Genomic DNA, 24,769 nt, shown 5'->3' on the forward strand with positions numbered 1-24,769 from the left:
GTAGGGAGACCACCTAGAAACGTTATTTCCTCAATTAATTCAGAAAAAAAAAAAAAAACAATATTCATTCATGTGACAACTCAGACCAACATGGGCACCACTGCATAAAAGTTATTACGGGCGTCATATTGGTGGGATTTTCTTTTTTTTTTCACATTACACACCGATTTTATTTACAACTTAACTTTTTAGCGATTATTATTTAGCTAGACAGCCCCCACCCCCCTCCCCCTCCCCCCCGGAGACCCGATGTATAAACCAGGCTGACTTACTGCAACATAACTCAATATCCAGTAGACGCTAAGTCACGGCTCGCTAGAGACATCGGGGTACATGACAGAAGCGGCGCCTTCCCGGTCTTCCTACGCTTTGCGCGGCTCTCGATCTTTGCCTACAACATGATTCCGCTGAATCGCTTCGGCCACAGCGGGCCACTCTTTTATTTTGGGGGGGGGGGCTGTAGGAAATGGTTAACAGCATTGTAAAACGACAATCATTCTTTTAAACGGTTTGGAAAAAAAACACAAAAAACGAAATACTCCAGTGGTTTCTTTCACTTAGGTTTCAACGTTAATAAAACAAAGCTCGTCCGAACACACCCTAAAGTCCACGTTTAGAGCACCCAGTGTAAAAACATAAGGGTAAAGTGTCGCCATTACCGTGAATAGAAATTATCTTTGCAGCCAGAAGCATGTAATAGTGTTCATTTTGACCCTTTTTGACGACGCGTAAACCGCTGTCTGGCTGCGTAGTGCACCTCCACCCGGGCGGTGCCTTGTACCGAGCACCAGCCACCGGCGGCGGGCCACCGCCCTCACACTGGAGGGGGTCCCTCACCCCCCCCGACATCTCGGCTCCGTCCCTCCTTCCCCCACCGGCAGATGCGTTAACTTCATTTCAACTCCCTCCGCCCCCCCACCCACCCGCCCAAAATCCACCGTCAACCTCTTCCCTCACGAGCCATGGTTAGGAGGGTGCTGTAGGTCCTGCCCTGAGAATATCGGGTGGAGGAGGGGGTGGAGCTGGAGGGCGGCGGCCGCGGCGGCCTGCGAGGCCCGCGGGGCAAAGAGCGTGGGGTAGAGGGCGGCGTGGGGCATGTGGTGCAGCGCCATGGGCGTGTGGTGCAGCGCCGAGGCGGGGATGATGTGTATGGGCTGGCCGGAGAGGAAGGCCGTGTGGTGGGCGGGGATGAGGCCGTGCCCTATCGAGTGGCCCAGGGTGTGCCCCAGGGAGTGCCCCAGGGAGTGACCCAGGGAGTGCCCCAGGGAGTGCCCCAGGTGAGACAGGGAGATGGGCGTGAGGTGGTGCTGGGGGATGTGGTGCACCTGGGCCAGCTGGGGGTGGGCCGGGTGGGCGTGGTGCGCGTGGTGGGCGTGGTGGGCGTGGGCGGGGTGCAGGCCCATGGCGGCGGCGGTGGCGGCGTGGTGCTGCAGTATGGCGTGCTGCACCGTGGTGATGGAGGTGGCCGAGGCCATCGACACGGCCGGCTGCTGGATGTGGATCTGCTGCATCTGCTGCTGCGGCGGTGCCGGTGCCAGGCTGGCCGCCGCCGCCGCCGCTGCAGCCGCCGCCGCCGCCGCAGCCGCCGCTGCCGAGGGGAACGTCTTGACCTGCTTGGCCATCAGCTGCTGCTGGATGTGCTGCTGCGCCGCCTGCTGCAGCTTGCCGTACTTCTCCATCTCCTCGGGGGTGAAGGTGATGGGCTGGCTCTCCAGGGGGGCCAGGCCGTCCTCCTCGGGGTCCATGCACTCGTCCTCCAGGCTGGGGGGGGGGTAGGAGGGGTAGCCGTGCTGCATGGCGGGGTGCTGCTGCTGCTGCTGCTGCTGCTGCAGGTCGGCCATGAGCGGCTCCAGCATGGCGCCCTGGGACGGGTCCTGGCCGGGCTCCCCCGGGTAGTGGGCCATCAGCGGGACCGACTCCTGCTCAAACACCTGCGGGCCGTCGAGGAGGAGCTGGGGGTCGGCGGCGGCGGCGGTGCACGGGTGCAGCGCGTCCTCCGCCGCCACAGAGTTCTGGGCGAGGACCTCCGCCTTCTTGACGGGCGGGGCGGCGGGTGGCGGCGGCGGTGGCGGCGGGGGGAACTCCCGGATGGGCTCCACCAGGATGACCTCTCGCTCCGCCTCGGGGGCCGTCTTCCCCCCCGGCGGCTTGTCGCCGTCGCCCGGCCGGACCAGGGGGATGACGGCGGGCCTCTTCCCCGACTGGAGCTTCCCGAACAGGGGCAGCATGGCTTTGCTCCCCGCCGAGGGGGGCAGCTTGGGGCCGAAGTAGCCCTGCGGCGGGTCCTTGATCTTCCCGCCCGGCTTGTTCCCGGCGGGGTCGTCGCCGCCGCCCCTCTTGGACTGCACCTTCTCCAGGAGCTGCCGCGCCGTCAGCGAGTTCCTCTGGTCCCCGGCGTCCCGCGACGGCCCCGTGCGGTGGAGGCCCTGCGAGGCCGACGGCGCGTGGCTGTTGCGGCCGGGGCCCCCCCCGCCGCCGCCGCCGCGCGCCGAGCGGGGCGACTGCGAGCGGTAGATGCGCGAGCGGTTGAAGTCACGCCGGCGCTCGGCGCTCTGGCCGCGGCTCCGGGCCCCGCCCCCGCCCCCGCCCCGCCGCGGCGAGGCCTTGGTGGAGCCCGACGAGCGGCTGGCCGAGCTGCGGCTGTAGCTGCGGCGCCAGGAGCGGGCGCTGCTGCTGCTGCTGCTGCTGCTGCTGCTGCGGCTCCGGCTGCTGGAGCTGCGTGAGCTGCTGCGCTTGGGCCGCCGGCCCCGCCGCTTCCGGCGGGCGCCACGGCTGCGGGAGCGCGAGCGCGAGTCCTCCGACGACGACGACGAGTAGTGGCGCCGGCGGGAGCGCCGGTGGCCACCGCCGCCGCCTCCGCCGCCGCCACCGCCGCCTCCGCCGCCACGCCGCTCGTACTCAGAGTCCGACGAGCGCTTGGAGTGCCGCCGCTGCCGCCGCCGCCCGCCCGTGCTGTAGTCGCTGTAGCTGTCCGAGTAGCTGCGGCGGCTGCGGTGGCTGTAGCCGCTGCTCGCCGCCGAGCTGCGCTCCGAGCTGCTCGAGTAGGAGCGGCTGCGGGACGCCTGGCCGTGCGGGCGCCGCCGGCCGCCGCCGCCGCTGCGACGCTCGCCGTCCCGCCGGGACGAGCGGCTGCGGGAGCGGCCAGAGTCCTGGCTGCGGTGGTGCTGCTGCTGCTGCCGCTGCTGCTGCTGCTGCTGCTGCTGCTGCTGCTCCCGGGGGCTGGAGCGGCGGTGGCGGGATCGCTTGGTGCCGCCGCCGCCGCCGCCCTCGTCCTCGCTCTCGCTGCTGGGCGGCCGCCCGGGGCCCGAGCTCTTCTGGGCCGCCGCCGAGCACGAGGTGCCGGGGGCCGCGCCGGGGTCCGTCTTCTGCCGCTTGGTGCCGTTGTGCTCCTCGGGCCCGCCGGGGGCCTTGCCGCCGCCGCCGCCGCCGTCGGAGGAGGCCTTGCCCGATCCTTCCTCCTCCACTACGGACGGCTTGGCGGGGGCTTCCTTGCCGGGACGCTTCCGCTTGCCGGGGTCCGTCCCGGAGGGGCCGGCGGCGGCGGCAGCGGCGGTCGGCAGGTGGACCGAGGAGGCCACCGCCTTGTCCTCCGCTTTGGGCTTGGACTTGGGCTCCTTGGCCGGCAGCTGCTGCTCCTCCTCCTTGTCCTCCGTCTTGTTTTTGCTCTTCTTTCGTTTGTGTTTCTTCTTCTTCTTGGGCTTCTGCCCGGCCACCTCCGCCTCCGCCGCCGCCCCGTCCTCCGCCGCGCCGCCCTTCTCTTTGTGTTTGGAATGCTTGCCGGATTTCTTGTGCTTCTTCTTTTTCTTCTTCTTCTTAGCGCCGGCGGTGGCGGCGGTGCCGTCGGCCGCCTTGGCCTCCTCCTCCTCCTCACCGTCCGCCTGCACTCCGTCCCCCTTCACCGCGCCTTTCTCCTTGTCGGCGCTGGGCCCCGGGTGGGCTGTCGCCTCTACGTCTGTGGCCGCGGGGGGCTCCGTCTCCGCCCCCTTCGCCGCCATCGTCTCCTCGCATGGTTTTGCGGACTTCGCAGCTTTCCCACCACGCGCACCTTTGTTCCGGGAAAGCTTGAAGTCAAAATAAAGCGGGTTGCAGCTGTAGGACAGGGAGGGCAGGGCCTTGGTGAACTCCAGCAGCTCCGACGGCCACTGCAGGGTCTGCAGGGTGGTGCTCTCGTCTTTGCTCAGCACCGGGAAGAACGGCCCCGTGGGGATCTTCGGCCCGGCGTGGCCGTCGGCCGCCTCCTGCTTGGGCTCCCGCTCCGGTATGGCGGCGGCGGGCGGGCCGGGCTCCGCCGCGCCCTTCTCGGCCGCGCACGCGGCGGCGGGCGCCTCCGTCTTCACCTTGGCCGTGGCGGGCGGTGGCTCGGGGTTGGTGGCGGTGTTGTTCCCCGCGTCCTGCTCCTTCTCCTGCTTGCACCCTGCGCCGCTGGGCTCGGAGGAGGGGACCTGCCCAGCGGGGCTGTCCTGCACCTTCTGCTTCTTCTCCTCTGGCCCCTGCTCCTCCGCCGCCGCCTCCTTCTTCTTCTTCTTCTCCTCCTCCACCACCACCCCCTCGTCGCCGTCCTTGAGCTCACACTGGTCCGTGGCCCTCATGAAGAGCAGGAACTGGAAGCGGGGCTTGACGCGGCAGTGCGTGGGCGGCGTGTAGTGGTAGTACTGGGGCTCCTGGCCGGCGTAGCCCTCCTCCCGCCGCATCATCATCTTCAGCTTGTTCAGCGTGGCGGCCAGGGACGCGCCGTCATCCTGCGGCTGCTGCTGCTGCTGCGACGCCGCCGCCCCCTCCTCCGTCCCCGTCGCGCCGCCCGCCTCCTCGCTGCCGCAGCCGCCTCCCCCGCTCCCCCCTCCTCCCTCCCCTCCCCCGTCCCCTGTCCCGCCCTTGGGGCTGTCCGTGCCGCTGGTGGATGCCGCCGCCTCCTCCTGCGGCCCCGTCGTCTTGTCGCCCTCCTGGCCGCCGCCGCCGCCGCCGCCGCCGTCCTCCTCCTCGCCCTCCATGGCCTCCTCGCCGTGGTCGGCGAACACCACCGCCGCCGTCACCAGCTTCACGGGGGCCTTCTTGGCGAAGGAGAAGGACACGGAGACCTTGGACGCCGCAGCCGCCGCCGCCGCCGCCGCGGCCAACGTGGGCGAGGAGGCGCTCCGCTTGCCCAGGGAGAAGCTGATGGCGGGCGCGGGGCCGGGCTTGGGCGAGGCCTGCCGGGCGCTCGGCTCCGCCGGGACGGGCGGGGCCTCGGCGGCCGGGCACTCGGCTGCCGGGGCGAAGGCGGTCTCGGCGGCGGCCGGGCTGTCGCCGTCCTCCATCGCCTCGCCGTCCACCTCGACCGTGGTGGGCTTGAACATGGGGCCGCTCCCCGGCGTGCTGGGGGGGGGGGGGGGGACACAGAAGACGGGAGGTGTGAGGACATGACGGGACGGGTTCAGGTTGTGGAGATAACGGTGGTTTAGTTTCTCATCGTTGGCGTTATTCGCTCTGTCCCCCTCCTACATTTTTTTTTTACAACCCCTGGGAACAGCAGCATACCCCCTAGCAGCGTTTAAAAGGGAGACAATCGTCACGAAACCCGTACGATCCTTTGTTTCTGGGCAGAACTATGACCACAGTCGTGTGAGTGCGTGTCCAGCAGGGGGCGCTGGTGGCGCAGCGGCTCACCGGTCCTGTTGTTTCCGCTGCTCGGCCAGCTCGTGCAGCCTCCGCAGCATCTTCTCGTGCTTCTTCCCTCCCTTTCGGGAGCGAGAGGAGACGTTCCGCGCAAACTCCCTCTGTTTGAGCTCTTTAAGCCGCTGCGTTGACAAATTGAAAAAGAAAAGTTCATGTGTTCGCTAATGCAGAAATCCAATAATCTATCTTGAACAAACAAGAAAAATCTTGTTATTCAATTTGTATTTTTTTTGGACTAGGACTTTTATCACATGCAAGTTTCCATCTAGAAGACTGGACAGGCTATATTTATTATTAATTGTCAAGTGGTTTAGCAGATGCTTTTATTCAAAGCCCTTCGAGCAATTTCAGATACAAGTCATTGTAAGGTTAGGGGCTGGAGTTGGGTCTTTTACTCAAGGATCCCTACAGATGGGCTGTGGATATTAGGGACAGGACCCAGAACCTTTCGTCTGGGAGTCAAACACCCTGACCACAGGACAATCCTGCCTTCGGCCGGGTCAAACCTCCCTCACCTGCTTGTGAGCATGGTCGTAGGAGTTGATGTGGTTGTCAAACTCCTGGTGTTTGGTGTACTGCTTGTCGCACAGTTCACAGTAGAAGTTGGCTCTCAGTTCCTCCAGAGCTTTGGCTATGGCTTTCTCCTTCTCCACCTGGTCCTGTGGGGTTCGGTAGACAACAAGCAACGTCAGCCTGGCAGGGAGCGGAACGAACCGTAGCAAACGTAGCACACAGTTTCAATAATGCAGAACGTGGTGCCAATAACGTCTACCTCGACGGTACAACTCAATCTCGTCTAGGATTAGTACATTTGATCTCATTACGTACAAACGTGGGTTTGTACGCAATGAGATCAAATTAATGCGTGTACATTTGGGTTAGAGGACATATGGTCTCTCTCATAAACGGTCCCTTTGTCGAGAGATATGTTAACGTACAAGCCACAGCTCGAGGCTGCACAGGGTTCACCCGTACCCTCACTAGGTGCGCAGTCTCTGTTGTGAAATGGATCGCGGCGTCACAGACAGCCTGCGGTTCCTCTCATGCAGTGGCAAGGGCAACAATGATTAACTGTACTGGGTTGCGAAGCCGCAGAACAGCCGGCGGAGAAAGAGGGTCACCTTGAGCTTCGCCGACGCATGAAGGGCACAGTGAGGAGGGGAGGGGGGGGGGGGCGCTGGGGGGGTGTGTCTCACCTTGTACTTCTGTCGGAGCTCCTCTGTGTCCTCCTTCTCCACCTCAAGGACTCTCCGCTTCTCTGTGGCGTCCTCCGCATAGTCCAGCTGAGGAGAGAGAGAGGGGGGGGGGACGCGGTTACATTTATCCTCGTCGCACAAATCACGCTTTAGATGTTCAGAGTTCACCTAGACTCTGCATAGTCATCCAGCCCCCCCCCCCACCGACCGCACACTATTGTATGTTATTCGTCCTGGCACTTAATGTGCACACCTAATGTACCCACTTAATGTATGTTGTATTTGTATCATATGTCTGCTAAATGCCCTAAATGTAGATTCAAAATCTAAAGTCTGTCGGCAGACAAGCTCAAATCTGGGTGAACCGGACTGTTCACATTCTTTCGCTTCATATTTGTTTCGACCAACTGCGCAGCTGGAGGCTGGGATCTGCATGGGCGTGTTATTAGCCAACGTTAACTTGGCCAGCATTAGCAAACTTTTAAAAGATCTAATAAAGATTTCAAATCAACACACCGTTTAGACAGGAAAATGTAGAAATACACTTTTTTCTTATTTTCTTGTTCCGCTATTATGTAGTTGGGACTGCTGGAGCCCAGATTACCATTCCCTTAACCCCCTTATGTTGTGAACTGCAGCTACTAAGGTGTGTTGAGAGATCAAACATATGAAATGACTCTGACTCTGTTCTGATTCGACGGATTTCAAGTATAAAGAAAGTCAAACGTGATTTAATTCCATCGTGAATTTTAACCAATTCTAACCACCCCATTTTACTGCTAATCCTTTACCCATTTCATGATATGCTTGTTAATAAGACGGCACATTCTGCCCTAACAGCTCATTCGCCGCCATCGTCATACAGGTCTCGTTTCCTGGATACACCCCCCGTGACCCACCTCCATCTCCATGCGTCCCATCCCCATGACATCTTGTTTGAGGATGATGGGCACCGGGTCAGTGCGTCCTGCGGGGGAGGGGGAGGGGGGGGCAAACAGAGAGAGGACAGGGTCAGCTTGTGATCCCGGGACTAGCCGGAGTGGTTTCGGAGACAGCCTGCTTTAGAGCATAGGGCGTTGGGGGGGGTGGGGGTGGGGTGGGGTGGGGGGAGAGGGAGGTAGGACGGGGGGACGGGGGACGGGGGGGGGGAGTTAGAGGATTTTTGCCTTGAAGTGCAAAGAGACCAGAAAAGCTACAGTGAACCAAATACCAGCCATTCTCACAGCTTACTGCAGCCCCCCCCCCTCCCCCCCAAGGTGAGCGGGGATAAGCAATCCTTTGCTGTGCTATTTCATCTCAATAGCAGTTTTTTGTTCTTTTTCTTTTTGCGATCAATATGTAGGGTCAAATTGATAGCTCCTCTGGTACGATAGCGAGACCACGAGGGACTTTAACGAGTGGGAACACAAGACCAATAGTATTGAGTACGCGTAGTAGTGAATAGTGTGTACGTCAAAGCTATTTTTTTTTTTTTTTTAATCGTCTACAATATGGCGTTGTTTAGGCTGCTTAGGTACTCTCTCCCCTCCGTGCTGCAGTCCTGTTAAACCGTAACGCAGATTATATCAAGGGCAATACAGCCTGAGGGAGAGGAAGGTGGGGGAGGAGGGAGGGAGGGTAGGTGAGTGCTGATGACGCCTTTGCGCTGCAGCTTGCTAAAACACCACTGCGACAACAGCTAAGAAAACACCACATCCCCCCTCTTTGCTGCCATCCCAACTATTCTTTTAGCCCCCCATTTACTGCCTGCTCTAAAAAAAACAACGGGCCGACCGTCCCTTTTCCCTGCGGTCCTTGAAACGGGGGTCTGGCAGTTGTTAGAAAGCCTGGCTACCCTCCGTCCTCTCGTCTAGTCAAGCTATGTCACGTAAGCTGTGAAAAGAGCTAGATCAGAAGGAAATTAAACTGTTGGAAAAAAATAAATAAAAATAAAAATGAAAAAAAACACAAAATAAATGGATTTGAAAAAGAAAAATCCAAACTACTTTCGAGATTGACACAGAATTGCTTAATCCACTCATAATCAGCCAAACAAAGCAGAACGAGAGAAGAAGAAGAAGAGAGTAAAAAAAGGGACACAAGCACTGGACTACAGCAGAGTGACGTCACAGGCCAGGAATCGCCATGGTGACAGTGCAAGGGATGGGGATACTTACCTGGAGAGAGGCACAAGGACAAGACAGACAGACAGACATGGGACTCTTAAAACTAAGGCTGCGTAAATACTTTAGGCTAGTCTGCTGCAGCTACTGCTAGACAGATGCTTGATTAGATCATCAGATTTCAATTGTTCGTTTGGTTTCAGTTTTTTTTTCTTTTTCTCCGACTTTAGACGTTCATTTGTCCTATCAAAAGTCATTGTAGAGCTGCCTGTCTGGACTCCCGTTCCCTGCGCAGTGTCTGGCCGCGAGATAGCATTTTAACTCAAAAGAAATGTGTAAAAGTTAAGGGACCGCACAACGATACTAAATTGACTCATTCACTCCACCGCAAAGACTGAGAAAGGAGCATATGTTTAGGTGGTAGCCTCATGACTATTGGTATACTGCTGATTGCTTGACAGCTTTGTGGTGTGTGTGACATGGTGTGTGTGTGACAAATGTGAGTGTGGAAGCGTAATTAATTCATGTGTGAGCTGGCAGGCCATCCCGCAGTCAGACCACTGCAGTAGTGCGCTCCGACGGCGCCCCTTTTAACAGGTGGCACGGGGGAGTGGGAGGAGTCACAGGCCAGCGACCGTCTTTTAGTCAACGGAACGAAACAAAAAAAAAAAAACACAAATAAGGAGAAAACCACAGTGACAAATACTTTCGGCATTACCCATTCCAGTGGAAAAAGAAAGAGACCAGACAAAAAGAGTGCATCTAAAAAGAGGATCACGGGGTGTAAATCACAACGTAGGAGAGAAAAGAAGAACTGAGAACAAACGAAAAGGACAATGCTCTTAAAAAGGGGTAATGTATATGTTTTTACATACAAGCAGCAGAATGACCACTAATACAGAGAGAGATAGAGAGAGAGAGATAATTGAAAGCCTATGTAGCATTGGTGCTCTGATGACAAGGGGGGGAAAAAAAACAAAAAACAAAAAAAACAGAAATGGGAGAAACTTAAAAGAATCAAAAAAAAAATCAAAAATCAAAACAAATTCAATTGGGGGATAAAATAACATTTACCACTAAGTTTACCATCAGCACAACATGGGCAGGATCAAATAGCTGTAAAAAAGAAACACCAATTGGTTAAGCAGGAAGATTGAGGCACATAGAGTAGGTGGGGATGGGGTTGAGGGAGATGTAGGGATTAGAAAATAGAGAGGGGGAGGAGAGTTGGAGGCTTTTGTCCCTCTCCTCCTCCTCCTCCTCCTCCTCCATCCTTTTCCCTGTCCCCCCTTCCCTCTCTGGGCCTAGGTTCCTACAGGGTTCTCCTCTCACCACTTTGTCCAGACCAGCCGTCCCTGCCCCCCAGTGTCCTATCTGGGCTTCAACTTGCCCTTGCCCATTCAAAAAAAAAAAAAAATTGAGTCTAAAAACGGGGCACCCATGGTGGCTCCAACCAAAAAAAGAACCAAACTCCCCCATGAACACGGTGCGGTTCGCCTCAGCCCAATGACTGTGAGCCAGTGACTGGGTTCACTAGGAAAACCGGGAGGCAATCAGCTCCTCCGTTCGCGGCGGCGTGCATTGGCGAAGGGGAGTCGTTTAACCAATCAACGGGGCCGTACATGACCCACGCCAACCGTCTCGAAAAGAGAAGGACATGCTGAGGTGCCGTTTGTTTAAATCCTCCCCCGCCGTCTGCGTTGCACAAAGAGTCATGCTTTTTTTTTTTTTTTTTTTTTAACGTCAACATGCCATCCATTGCTTGGAACGCATCAATGGATGCCACTAGACACCACCATTCTCTCCCCCCCTGTGGTACATTTTGTCTCTCAAGACGCTGTGGCCGGGCCCCGGTTCGGCAAATCGACCGTACCCGCTTTCATTTCCTCAATGTGGGGGGCCTGGTGCCGGGTGCATGTGCGTGTGTGGGATGCACCTGAGGAAAAGGTGGGCGGCCGAGCTTTGAGCAGTGCTTAGGACTTTCTAGGCATTACACAACGCCGCACCACACGCTAGGGTGGACACGATTACCATTTAAATGTGTTTATTTTTTTTGCGGCTGTCGCGAGGAGAAACACTCGGCTATCTGGTGAAATTAGGCTACGGTGTACGGTGTGTCCACTGGCTCCAACACTGCTCAAAGCAGCAGATGGGGGGGTGGTGGGGGGGGGTGGGTGAGGCAGGCAGGAGTGCACCTCTGGGGAAAGCATGCTGTGCGGGGGGGGGGGGGGGGGGGGGGCGAAAGAACCGGGAGAGGATGGGCATGTGTAACCATGGGGACAGAGACGGTTTTGGGTGTAGAGGGGGGTGGTGTGAGGTTTACCCTGTAAGTCGACTGTATGGCTCGGTCAGTAACACACACACACACACACACACACACACACACACACACACACACACACACACACACACACACACACACACACACACACACACCCACCCCCCCCCCCCCCCCCCCCCCCTCAGGCCCATGTTACAATCAAAACACATAATACACACGCACGCAGGTTTGGAGGTAGATACAGGCGTCAGGCAAAGGAGGGGTGGGGGGGGGGGCGGGGAGGAGGGGGGGCTGATCTACTCTGCAAGCCATTCAAAGTCTGAGCCGTGGTTACAGCCAATCAGAATCCCAGAGAGCAGCCACAGACACTCAAGAGAAAAAAAACAACAACGCATGAACTATAGCCGGAGCGGGTGATTCTACAGGACATCGTCAAATCATGGCACCCTGAAGCTACCTTGATTTCAAAGTGGATTTTTGTTTTTGGTCTTTGTTCAAAAATCAAGCACTGTGTACACCTGAGCAGATTGACACGAGAGTTTAGTGATTTATGAAGCAATAGAATGGAAGCTGAGAGAGGCCATTAGCCTACAGTTCACTGTAGAGGGAGTGTTATTACATTGAGGTCAATTGCGAAGTGGGGTGGGGGGGGGGGGAGGGGGGGGGGGTGGGGATGGGGGAGAGAAACACACCCACACACGTACACACACACACACACACACACACACACGTACACACACACAAACATACAGAGGGAGTCCAACAAACCTTACCTAAAAGGGGCAAAAAGAACAAACAAAAGAAGGATAAGAACAAAGTCAATACATTGGAAACTTAAAATTGGGGACACATTGCTATGACTTCAGAAAGATCGGAAAACCTTTGCTTATGAGAGGAAGGAGAGAAATGAGAGGAAGATCATCATGATAGTCGTCGCGATAAGGCAGCAGAGAGGACATCCTGTTCTAGTACATAACCAAAACCTGAGAGCCTGGCGTGCAGCGGTGCTGTGCGGCGTTGGTGGGTTATTGGTCTCAAAAACACGGCACCCTTGAAACTCTTACACAACTGGACAAAGACAAAGACTCTCCTACCCACATAAGGCAGCTTATATAACACCACAACGCGAACACGCCAGTGGCAAAGTCGCAGGAAAGCGCACGCACACGCACGCACGCACGCACACGCACGCACGCACGCAGCCCTGGCAACGTGCCCCCGCCTACACGCAGATCCTCAACAGATTCCGGCTCGCTGTTCAGCCGTTTCAAAGCCAGCTGAAAACAAGCCACCTGAGAAACTATACGGGCAGAGCAGTGGGGCCGTCGCCTGCTTTGATGCTGTCAGCCTGCCCAGAATGAAGCGGTCTCCTCGCGTTCAGTTGCCTGGTCGACGGCCTTTAAATCAGTGGGAACGGGCGGGAAATGAAAGCCATATATGTCCAGGGACTAAAAAAAGAACAAAGAACGAACAACAGAACACAGCCTGGTGTGGCAGTGTACTATCCTATCCTTCGGATCACTGCTGTGTGCGCGCCCATATACGCAGACATCAACGGCAAAGGATGAATGCGATATCAAAACAAAGCCGGTGGTGATCGTGTCTTGTTCTGTATTGTGCAGCTCGTTCAACTGTAGGCAGCATGTTTGACGTTGTGCAAAGCGCTGCGGAGCGGCACAGTACCGCCACGTCATTCTGATGTTAAAACGGGTTTAAATAGAAGGAAGGGCCCTCGGCGTCCGTCGCGCGGGGTTATATCGTGCGTGTTCAATTGAGCAGCGAGGTCAATGGAATGAGGATCCGTAAGGGACACACACTAAACTATGAGGATGTGGCGCCTGCACGGGGGAACCGAGCGCAAACAGAAAAACCTTGGCCGGTACACTATGCAAATCCGTCCAAAAACACCGATGTCATTGTGTCCCATCTGGCAGCGTGGCGCCTTCATACGAGCGGCCGTTACATTTGACAAGGAAAACGTTCCCGAATTGGGGGAGGGGAGTTACCGAACGTGAGGCGAACTCTAGCAGGATCCTGCAGAGTGGAATATAAGGCCTCGGCGTCCGCTCTGTGTGTCCCGCGGCTACATCTCCGTCCATGTGTTTGGACGGAGAGCTACTATGCGAGCTGGAGGGGGAGTGAGATGCAGATGGAGGGGGGGGCGCTTCGGGTTGGAATTGGATAAAGATGTGGCGGGATGAGTGACGGTTGTGTACAACATCGGACGTCCAATGCGAGGTGAAATGAGGTGCGATGAGATAACGTGCGCTGTGCGCGCCGTGTGGGAGTATAAGGGCATGGACGGAGAATATTCGGTTTATCTGAATGTTACATCCTGTTGAGTCAGGGGAAACCAATGGGAGACCACTGACCCCTTGACTGACACCTTGAAATACACACGATCCCTTCATAGTTAGCCATGGAAAAACACGGCTTAACATGGCTAAACCAGTACAATCTAAACCGGTCTGATCTCTCACGCAATCCCACATATAAGGAACAGGAAGTATATGGCCCTATAGAGCACTACCAGGAAGCCTCTCTTTACCGGCCTCATTAAGCGCAATAGAACCAGAGACCAGATATTCTGCTTCCTTCGCGTCGCCCCATTCTGCAAACCAACGCAGGAAATTAGAGATGCAATTAGCACAGGGGATTTAAGCTGATCACGTCAGTTGATCATTTCCATGACTAATGGCACTGTGAACACCACTGCCTTCCCAACGTAATAAAAAACTGCCTCATGTTAGACAGCAACGTCTACCAGGGAGCTGGTTATTGTATCCGTATGGTCTGCAGGAAGACACTATAAAAGTCACCACACCCAGGGAATCTGTACATATTTTATCATTATTCCTTCATTATTCAACATGGGCCGACTGACAAAACATAACTGAATTTGATTATCTTTTAAAAAAGAATGGGTAAATAACTAATAAAACCGAGATTCCAACTTTACAGACTCTTGCCTTAGGCAGAAGGCATCCCATTACAATAATAGTAGCCGCATATATGCCCCTTTCTGCTCCGGTGCCACTGCAATAAGCCAGAAACAGTGGGTAACAGGAATACAAGGGAGCTGCGATTGAGGAACTGAGGAGCACCAGGGCCGTTGAATGAGGAAGAACATCTTGTTTTAACCCAGCCACAGACAAGGGAGGCGCTTGTCAGATTAAAAGGATGTTGATACAAAAAGACGATGGAAATAAAGAAGCAGATACAAAACAATGAAAGTAGAAAAATAACAAAAACGAGAAAGCCTTTCGAAGAATGGAGGAGAGGGAAAAGACAAGTTTGGAGGAGCTGTGACCCAGCGACGCCAGAGGAGAGAGAGGGGTGTGTGTGTGTGTGTGTGTGTGTGTGTGTGTGTGTGTGTGTGTGTGTGTGTGTGTGTGTGTGTGTGTGTGTGTGTGTGTGTGTGTGTGTGTGTGTGTGTGTGTGTGTGTGTGTGTGTACGTGGCGATCGTCCTTACCCTGCATGGTTTTTCCCAGGCCTTGCCCCGACTTCCAGCCATGTTTCTCAAGCAGGCGGTGTCCAATGTTATCCTACAAGAGAGAACAGAGGAGAGAAAGACCAAAAATATTCCACAAATAAGAGAAGCTTTCTCCCGTCGGGACACAGGTACACACACAAAAATAAAAACAAGAAAAAAAGGAAACGAAAAACACAAATCTCACAAAACGTTTTATCAGCACAGCCACCACCATTGTCATCATTCACATCACCTACAGCGTGTAACGTCAGTGACTTTCAGCACACGGGGGTTGTGAGTGGGGGGGGGGGGGGGGGGGGGGGGGATACGAGGAGGTATGGGCTTCTCCACTACAATGAACTACTGTGGGCTATGTGTAGCCACGCCAGTACACGCTAGCATCCGTGTGTAGACGATAAGGAGCAGGGAATCATACCCACCCGGTGCGGAATGCAGTCAAAACCCCCCTTCTTGTTAAGGCTAACATACGGCAGGCTTTTTAGCGTGTTAATTGTTAGTCTTTAGACAGACAAGTCAAATCAACTAAGATTACGTAAGAAGGAAGGAGAAAAAAAGGGGGCAATATATGTAGCACACGCAGACATATATCACCCGGTACAGAGCGAGAGCTTAGTACACAGAGAAAACACACGACAACACGGTATGGAAATCTTGCATTGAAAAGGAACGTGGGCCTGAGACTCCAAGCTTGCTGTGATTCTATAACCATGACAAGACAGGAGGAACACCATGGAACAAACACAGCTGTACAGCAAAAAAACAAAACAAAAAAAAGAGCAAGAGAGAAAGAGAGGGAGAGATAGCGGGAGGAGGAGAGGAGACGGGGCCTTGGATTACCATTACAAGGCCCGGGTTGAGACAGTGACCAAGTATCATAAAAAAGGGGCGTGTGTGTGTGCAGGTAGAGAGGAGGACATTGTGTTGGCGGTAGCACTATAGCTACTACAGGGCATCCCCTTGTGTGTGTTCTTGGACACCTCTTGCATTATGTATTGGCAATTCTCACCATTGTAATTGGAGGCATGCAAGCTGGAACCGTTACAATCAGGTTACACAATTTGTATGTCGGATGGCATTTGGCAGGCCTAGTGATGCTGTTGGCTCATCAGGTTCTCATTGGGAATTATACCAATGCATCCTTTCTTACGGCCCGAATGAGCCACGTCACATTTGGGCAGGCGGGTCCGACCTGATGGTCCGTTGATCGTCAAATTGATTGAAAGAGATGCAAGAGCACACCCAAAGAGGAGGCCTCTGAAATAGTAGGGATTTGTGCATAAAGACTTATCTCACTGGTTGGGGTCAGCGATAAAACGGTAACATTTAAGGTGAAATGCAACACCGTCCCACCACTACACACTACAGAACATCTTCAAGCACAAATTAAAAAAACAGACAGATCAATCATGTTTTCTTAATAAGCAGTGGGGTTGATTATAGCTGACACAAGCTTGTCTAACATTCACCAGAGTGCTGCAATCTAAAAGAGATAAAGTTAAAAAAAAAAAAAACATACAAACCAACCAAAAATAACAAAAAAATGATATTTATAAAGAAATCACAGAGTGGACATCAAGTTTCACAAACAAAACAAAAAAGGTGAAGGGGTTGAGAAACCACACAAAACCTGCATGCGGCTTTTTGTTAAAGCGCTTTTAACAAAAAGGTGACGTCGGGTTTAGTAGCGTACTGAGAGCGGATCGTATGAGGGGAGATGGGGCAACACAACTTCAACTGTGTTAATCTCAGGTGGGCTCAGGCAGGGAGAGGTTAGGACAACAGAGCCGTTGACAGAAAGGGGCTGCGGGGCGGGACAGAGCAGGCCGAGACGTGGTAGTAGTAGTAGTAGTAGATGGGAAGAGGGGGGCGGGGAGGGATACTAGGATAGCGAAGATAAGCTAGGGCCAAGTATGGGTTAGTGCAAGTGAAATGGGTGGTGCACACGGACACAACGCACACGCAAACACACACAGTGCGCAATGCATCTCCGCCAGTAGGTTCAAACGTGCCTTCTCTTGTAAACAATTGGGTGTAAGCGAATGACTCGTCTCTCTGCAGTTATCTGATGTTCTCCTCATGGGGAAAGACTATATCTTATCCTTTCCTGTCTCCCTCTCGGTGCAGTTTGTTTTCCCTCCCTGTTCAGCTAATTTTGTAGGGATGAAAACATCCAGGCCTGGGAACTGAAGCAAGGGCCATTAGTGAGGCTTTGACATGAGATAAGACCTGAATCTCTGCTGGGCCTCATTTAGACAAAGGAAGACTTGGGACATGGTAGCTGTTTCAGAACTGGCCCTTGTATACAAACTAGAGGGGCGAGAGGCTTTGGGAGAGTGCAATGTTTTTTTGACCTTCAGCCGATGCACGTGAACATGGCACAGTAAAAAGTCAATAGAGGCTATAGATCTGCTGTAGCGCAGTGTTTCTAGAATACGTCACCCACGATGCTGTTCTACATACCATGATATTACCGAGCTCACTGCAGCAAAAACTGCAATGAGCTCCACCCCACCACACCACCACCCACCTCCCCCATCTTCCCTTTCCCTCTCCCTGCTTTTGACACTGACCATGCCTCTGAGCTCGAGCTGCAGTGTTCCAGTGTGCCAAAGCCTGATACGTTAACACTTTCCTGGGGGAAAGAAGCCTCTTGGAGCAATAAAGAAAATAATTGAAGTAGCCTCAACTTGTGAACTTGTGTTCCATGACCTAATCTTATAATCTATATGCAGAATTATTTTCCAAACCGAGTCAGGGAATTAAATCTGACACGAGCAAACGACGGAAGCAAAAGCACTACCCATAATTGGATGTAATGCCCTACCAACGCTATAGCTGTCAAATAGGCTTCACAATATATGGTTAATGGCGGTTGGGAGGTAACTCAGGTAAGGCACCGGTGTTAAACTATTGATGGAGTCGATTAAAGCAAAGTAGGCTTAGTGATGCCTGTAGGCGGAGATGCAGCGTGGGCTGTGCGTGCTGAACAGATGGGTGGGTGCACTCAAAGAATATAGACAGACAAAAATGAAAGCAACAACGGCGAGTCCAACAGCAGTGCAAGTGGAGTGAAGGCATTTCCATACGAACCTGGCTTTAAAATACTGGGCTGTCAAAAGAACAGTCACACGTGAAAACGTAAGAGACCGGCCAAACGCTTTCAACTGCAATTACTGGTAGATGCTAGACTCTTTAATTCTCAAATGCAAATCTGTCTCTGCCTTTAAACAAACATAATACTGTATACAAAACAGAAAATAAAAGCGGGGAGGCATGTCAATAAAAATCCACCAATTGACAGTTAATACAGGTAAAAAATAAAACGTGTTACCCAAACACAAGTGATGTAGAGATCAGAGGTGGTGGTAGTGAGAACATTGAACCACCGTTGGCGCAATGCTTGGGGTAAAGTAAAGGGATGTGTGGGGAAGGGGTGGGGGGGGTGGGAGGGGGACAGATATGCAGAGGAGCCAACCTTATCACCGCTCAGAGAAGTCAGCAATATGATGCTTTTGGTTTGTATGCATGCATTGTGTATTTGTGTGGATTTTATTGTAAGTATCATTTGGCATGATACATTTCTGACTGACTTATGTACAACTCTGCTTTGTTTTGTTTTTTGGGCAATTCTGTGCATTCCTGTTGCGTTTAAAATGTGTGACTGATTGGAAACAACTGCTCGAAACCACCACACCCTCCCTCCCACTGCTTGTCATACTCAGAGAAACGGCATGGGCCATGTCAACGATACGTAGTTAATATGTGCTTCCATTAAACGTATTGACAGCTGGTAGGCAGAACACTCTGGTACTTACCTGGTAACTGATTGTGAAGTAAATAAACACTGATTGGTTGAATGAGGAAAGTTCAGTTGGAAAACTGGTACTGGTGGTTTCAATCACTTGTCATCAAACACGTACGAATATGCAGAAATGTATTGCAAAATACATCACTGAACATTATGCTATGATAACACGTGTGTGTGTGTGTGTGTGTGTGTGTGTGTGTGTGTGTGTGTGTGTGTGTGTGTGTCTCCCCGTTGCATATCATTGTGACACAGGGTTTGGGGAGGAGATTGGGGGAGGAAGGTGGGGACAAGGGGGATGGAGGAGGCTGGGAGGGGTGGATGGGATTGGACCTCAGAGGCAGAGGAGAGTAGTCTCGATAGAGAGTGGTGAGTGGAATAAAAAACGGTGCTTAAACGCTACGCAATTAACACATGCAATGCATAAAAATAAAATAAGTTGTTAGGGGGTAAAAAAGAGCAGAGAGGACCAAAGGGGAGGAGAAACGACAGAGAGAGAGAAAACAGATATTCCCAATAAAGTACCACAGACCTCTAGCTGCCTACAAGATCACACACAGTTGAAAGGCATGGGAGGAGCTCTGAGAGGCTGGGCCGACGCACTCAGCGGCAGCTCCCCGTGTTCGGATCGCGCGGCAACTGCTGGGAGCCGACAGCTGTTGTATTGTGAGCCGTTTTCTTGAATGTACTCTTTTTCCTTAGTGGCTGTATGCTCACAACACCCATCGTGAGCATACAGCTACCAGGGAATAAAGAGTCGTTTCCTTGAATTGACTAGTAGCCATGGGCGAATTGCCCTCCACGTCGCCCTGGCGGGGGGCATGTGCGTGTGTGTGTGTGTGTGTGAGAGCACCATCTGAGAAGGGTTAAACATGGAGTGGTGGTGTGAGTGACTGAGTGGCGGTCGTGTAGTACCCCCCCCGTGTCGGGAGCCGTGTGGTGGCTGCGGCTCAGCGCTCAGCGCCCCTCCATAAACAATAGCGCAGGAGCAACAGACTTGACTGGCGATTACAAGCATGGTGAGCAGGCTACCTCTGGACTATACGTTATGGGCATTCCACGCACAGCAAGGGCTGCGGGTGTGCTCTGTGAAAATATGTTTTCCTTGAGAGCTGTATCTGGGCTGAAAGTCTGCCCTAGTCTTTCCCAGCTAAGAAGTTAGGATCTTAGTTGGGTCAAATTTGGTTACTTAAAGCAACCAAGTGGGATGGGGGAAAGGAAATGCAAATTGCAGCCTGATTCAGAGTACGTATTTGACATTTAAAAGCTGGTTGTGTTGCCTAGAGGCCCCCCCAGCCATCTTCAGCTGATGCTTATAGACATTTGGACAACACAACACAGACAAGCCTCCTGATCCAGAGTTTCAATCCAATTCCAATGTAAAATGGAGATCATATTGGGTATATATACACGTGATGACATATATGAGGTCACGAATCCAGCCACAATGTGGGGGAGAGGGGAAGTGCACCACGTAGAGTGCCTGCTCACCAGAATGCTTCATAGAGATAAGAGGAGGGGAGAGAAAGGGAGAGAGAGCGAGACTGGAGAGAGAGACAAGAGCGATACTGGAGAGAGAGAGAGAGAGAGAGACGAGAGCGATACTGGAGAGAGAGAGTGAGAGTGAGACTGGAGAGAGAGCGAGACTGGAGAGAGAGACCGAGACTGGAGAGAGAGAGAGATAGACAGACAGAGACGGTAAAGAAGAAGTAAACCGGGCTGCCTGCGCTATTATCTATGTGCCTCTTCAGCAAAAATGCAGTCCCAGTTGCACAAGCACCATGCCAGCACAGAATGACAGAGGGTACTGTACACCGATTCACTGTGTAGTAGGGAGGGAGCGACAGAGAGAGAGAGATAGAGAGAGAGACAGAGACAGAGGCAAATATACAGAGTGAGAGAGTAGTGAGAGCAGATAAAGAATGTGACAGGAGTGAGAGAAAGATAAAGTGAGAGAGAAGAGACAGAAGGAGAAGCGTTACGAGGACCCTAAAGATATGAGTAGGAAAGCAGAGCGTGCAAATACAAACCGGGTCATTGCTGCTTAGCTAATAGGGGCCAATTCGCTGCAGGAGAGAAATGTCGAACACCCCAAGTTGTGTACAATAAGATAACTGTCCTACAAGTACACCAACAATAAGTACAACACCACACACTCAACACGCAACGACTCAAGCAGCATACACACACACACACAGACACACACACACACACACACACACACACAAACAAACACAATGCAGCCATTCACATCATTACACATTCACTCTCTGTTTAGCTCAAAGGAGTGGATTAAGCACTGGCCTCACCCTTTGCCGAATCAAATTTTCGACAAAAACTGACAGTAAACAACTATCTGATCAGAGCCTTCCGATTTGTTCTTAATCTTGTGACAGCCCCAGCTTTAGTGGAACTGTGCAGAATGAGCCGCTGCTCACAACCTCAAACGGCCCAGGATAATTTCAGTCAAAATCCATTCAATAACCAATACTTTAAATAGATTCAAAATAATCAGCTCATATTTAATAACAGTGCTTTAACCACTCCTTACTTTTTAAGTGATCTATATCTTACTGGGATGACTAACAATGACTTATGGGAGACTGATACACATCTACAAAAACAAGACTTGGAAGTTAAAAAACGATAAGCAGAATAAATGATAATTTCATGACATGGAACAGACAAAAGACGTGGGGATGGTAGTATGGGTGGGGGTCTATAAGGTGGTAAATGGACATGTGAACAAGTGGGTTTCTACGAGTTAGGTGTTAGTGTATTGGACACGACACTGGTTGCATCTACGTAAGACAGGATGAATGGAGAGTAGTGTGTGCGGCTCTTTTAAATCTCCCTGGACCTATCATCCACTCCACTCTCACAGCTGGTCCAATGGTGCGGGTGTGATGGATGCACTCTTACCGATTCGATGGGCTTGTCCAGGGATGCCTGCTCCAGCTCCAACTGGCCCTCCTCATAATGGTCAAAGCTATTTCCACCCTAAAATGGACACAGGATTATGTATTATTAAAATCTCTCTGTGGGCGACTTACCCGAATTCAACCCACACTATCTGCTGCAGCAGAACAGATTCAGTGTTTTCATTTTGATGAATTTCAGCAACAACTGTATTTATCACTTTCAGTGGGTGCAGCGGTAATGGTATAACTGTTTATGCTCGGATTTCAGAGCAGAGTTTGAAGATAAACTGTTTGAATATGCAAGTTGTGACCTGGGTGTTACAGGATGAGTAATAGCTATAATGCAATCTTATGTCCTATCTAACTTAGGAAAGGACAAGCTCTCTCAAGCAGAGAATAGACAAAGATCAATGTCAGCAGTTGTTGCTCAAGCTATTTAAACGTGCCAATCAAATAGTTAAATTCAATAAATATAGCCTAGTATCCCATTGCTTCCCCTTTATTGGTAGTCATATGTGGGAAATGCCACGAAGTTCAATAACACCCAACAATATTAGGCCTATATAACATTCCCTCTTAAGTTTCCATGTTTTTATAATAAGCTATTTGTGATAGCCATCCCATCATATGTGAAGTGTGGCAGTTGGTTGTTGCAGTTGTTGTTGCAATTGAGCCTAATCCATGGACAGCAGACTAAGCTTGCCTCTGTTTTGGGAGCTGTGTTGATGACATGCATTTCTGTAATAAACACAGGCCTACCTGCACAGAAACAAAGCCTTAAGAAAATAAACCCCCATGGTTAAATTCCTCTGAACTACCAGGGCTCTGCATCAGCATGAGTAAAGGACACAGTCTGATGGAACCGGGGTGGGGCTGGGGAGTCGAGAACTCATTTATGAATAAAAATAAATAAATCAATGGCTTCCTCCTCTCTGCTTACCCAATAACATTCTGTAGGGACTACTTAATGGTCTATAAGCACAACCCCATTGCCAACCGCAATAACCTCTCAGTATCCTAGCAGGCAGACTCTCTATCTTTCTTATTTCAGTTACACACACACACACACACACACACACACACACACACACACACACACACACACACACACACACACACACTAAATATAAAATAAATAACTGTGTCCTCAAACAGCCACCATTGAAAGCTCCGGACAACAAATGGAAGGATAAAAAGAGCTAGCTCGCCGCTGTCATACAACTTCCTGAGTAACATAATTAAAACATCGGGCCAATAGGTTAGACTTATTAAGATGGCGCATCTACTGTAGAGAACAAATGGAGCGATTTTACAAGACATGCTCGGTGGACATTAAGGAAACGGTGTACCATTAAAAAGATGTTTATCGAGAGAATTAAAAGGTATAATATGTTTTGGGACGATTGGTGACATCAACAATTGTCCAAATCTCGTGGCAAATGTGGACATGCCCCTTAGGTATACTATACTACTACTGGCATAGGCTACTACTACTATATTACTTCAAAGGGTAGGAGTGTGTGCATGTGTGTGTTGGGGGGTGGGGGGCTAACAGGTGACAAGCCAGCAAGTATAGGAAAATCCGTCAACATCAACACTAAAGGGTTTAGTCCAGTGAATAAGGATTATATCTCATATCTATCATCGACATTAGTCTAGCGAGGAAAAACTGCTGGAGTTGAAAAGGTGCAACACTGAATAAACTATTTGCCAAACTATAACGTATAATGTTGTAGTTGAAATTAGAGTATTCCATGTTTACATTTAGGATGAACTACCCCTTTGCATCCATGCAGTGTACATGTTAGATTCAATATACCTCCATAAATGTCACAGTAAATGTCGTCTATTAATAACAACTTATATTGCACACTGACCTACAGCCTTCTCTACAGAGCCAGGTTAACGCAGAAGACAAATGCTGCAACAACCAAAACCGAATTAAAATGACTGATATTGAGTTTTGCTGCACTACTGAACACATCCAATTACTTAAACAGGGACCCATCAGTTCCCACATAGTGTAACATTAAATACCGTTGACAGGGCTAAACAGTAAACGGTGTCTGTAACATTAGTCATCGTGTGTATGCAGCAAGAAGCTAGCTGTCTGCTAGCTATCGTCATCCAGCTAATGTCCATAAACAACCAGTCTTCCCAAGGTCACAAACAAGCAAATTGACAGTGGTCATCTGGTGTCCCGGCAGATACATGGGGAACTTAATGATGGCCGAATTCAACACGCAACACAATACACATTTTAAGGAGCCATATCTGGCGCAAAACCCCGTGCTATGAGACAAAAGCTATTGCAGAGTCGCGGGGAGCTAAAGAAGGCTAACTTCAAAATAGACTCGGTGCAGGCGTCTGCCACTAGCATCACTAGCTGGCTAACTAGCTTGCGGTGCTGGGTGCTGTTGTGCGGACAGCAATTGGAACAGTGCTAACTACGATTAACCCCGCTGGACGGCATTTTCTCGTCTTTGTATGTCAATACATGCAATGGACGCACACTTGCCATTCGCTAACTGGCTTTAAATACATTACCTGGAAATCACGCTCTTCGTTAAACCTAGAAAATCTGTCAGCCATTTTCTAAACGCAGCAGCACCAGCTCCTCCGCCTCTCGTCTTGCTGTCTACATGGCCGGCGACCACGAGAAGCACTTTCTGCCGTGATGCGTGTTGTTGCGTCAACCATTATTCATCTTGTATGGACTGGCCGCCTACCGTTGCCTGTGCTGCATACATCTGTAATAGCACCCAACCCGTTTCTCATTTTACAATTAAACAATTGTTTGTAACTTGTATAAAATCCAAATTGCGGTATTGTATTCTGTTTGTGAAGCGTCCATTGTATGACGTTGCCATCTAGCATATACCATAAATATAGAAGTCTGTAAAGATATGCTTATAATATATATTAAACTATTGTTATACAAAACTAAGTGCGTGATACAGCACATGCCCATGTAAAATGCAACTATTTTCTATGTGCACATATAGGACAATTGTGTTGTTTTTTTGCAGGACAAAACAATACATAGCTGTGACTCAAAAGCATTGTCTGTTACCTCATCTCAACAGCACCTCTAAGGTGAATAACATTTTCCATCTCAATGTTTTTACCGAAAAAGAAGTTGAGCAACTTTGGGCGCAGCAAAGCTTCATAGTATCATAGGCATCATTTCCAGTTGGCTGCATCATAGTGCATTTATTTGATGTATTTGGACACATTTGTAAATTTGTTTAATAAATAAAAACGTTCATAAACTAATACAACACACATGTAGATGGGAATCTCTACCAAATACCGACC

General features: G+C 51.6%; 1 protein-coding gene across 4 annotated transcripts; it reads right to left on the reverse strand.

Moving 5' to 3' along the window:
• Positions 1-32: 32 nt before the first annotated feature.
• gpatch8 (G patch domain containing 8) lies at positions 33-24,122 on the reverse strand. Of its 4 annotated transcripts, XM_084488571.1 has the most exons (10): positions 23,999-24,062; positions 21,453-21,530; positions 20,561-20,596; positions 14,705-14,777; positions 10,025-10,066; positions 7,748-7,815; positions 6,849-6,935; positions 6,168-6,311; positions 5,644-5,774; positions 33-5,352 (listed from the first exon to the last, which is right to left on the reverse strand). In XM_084488571.1, exons 6-10 carry the CDS (start codon positions 7,772-7,774, stop codon positions 954-956), a joined length of 4,788 nt encoding a protein of 1,595 aa, XP_084344697.1. In that variant the 5' UTR covers positions 7,775-7,815; positions 10,025-10,066; positions 14,705-14,777; positions 20,561-20,596; positions 21,453-21,530; positions 23,999-24,062; the 3' UTR covers positions 33-953. The 4 variants fall into 4 exon arrangements, with proteins under 4 accessions (XP_084344697.1, XP_084344696.1, XP_084344695.1 ...); XM_084488570.1 differs by lacking the exon at positions 10,025-10,066; XM_084488569.1 differs by lacking the exons at positions 10,025-10,066; positions 20,561-20,596 and having other exon boundaries at positions 23,999-24,122.
• Positions 24,123-24,769: the final 647 nt, after the last annotated feature.

This window comes from Micromesistius poutassou (assembly GCF_964030765.1).
Source record: "Micromesistius poutassou genome assembly, chromosome: 1".
In the NCBI taxonomy this organism is placed as follows: Eukaryota; Metazoa; Chordata; class Actinopteri; order Gadiformes; family Gadidae; genus Micromesistius; species Micromesistius poutassou.

What these genes read in the sequence shown, in the direction of transcription:
- gpatch8 (XM_084488569.1), bottom strand. Translation starts at nt 24,043, where the DNA reads ATGGCTGACAGATTTTCTAGGTTTAACGAAGAGCGTGATTTCCAG. An exon ending in ACGAAGAGCGTGATTTCCAG is followed by an intron (nt 21,531 to 23,998) that starts GTAATGTATTTA and finishes TGTCCATTTTAG; the next exon opens with GGTGGAAATAGCTTTGACCA. An exon ending in AGCTCCGACAGAAGTACAAG is followed by an intron (nt 6,312 to 6,848) that starts GTGAGACACACC and finishes CGAACCCCACAG; the next exon opens with GACCAGGTGGAGAAGGAGAA.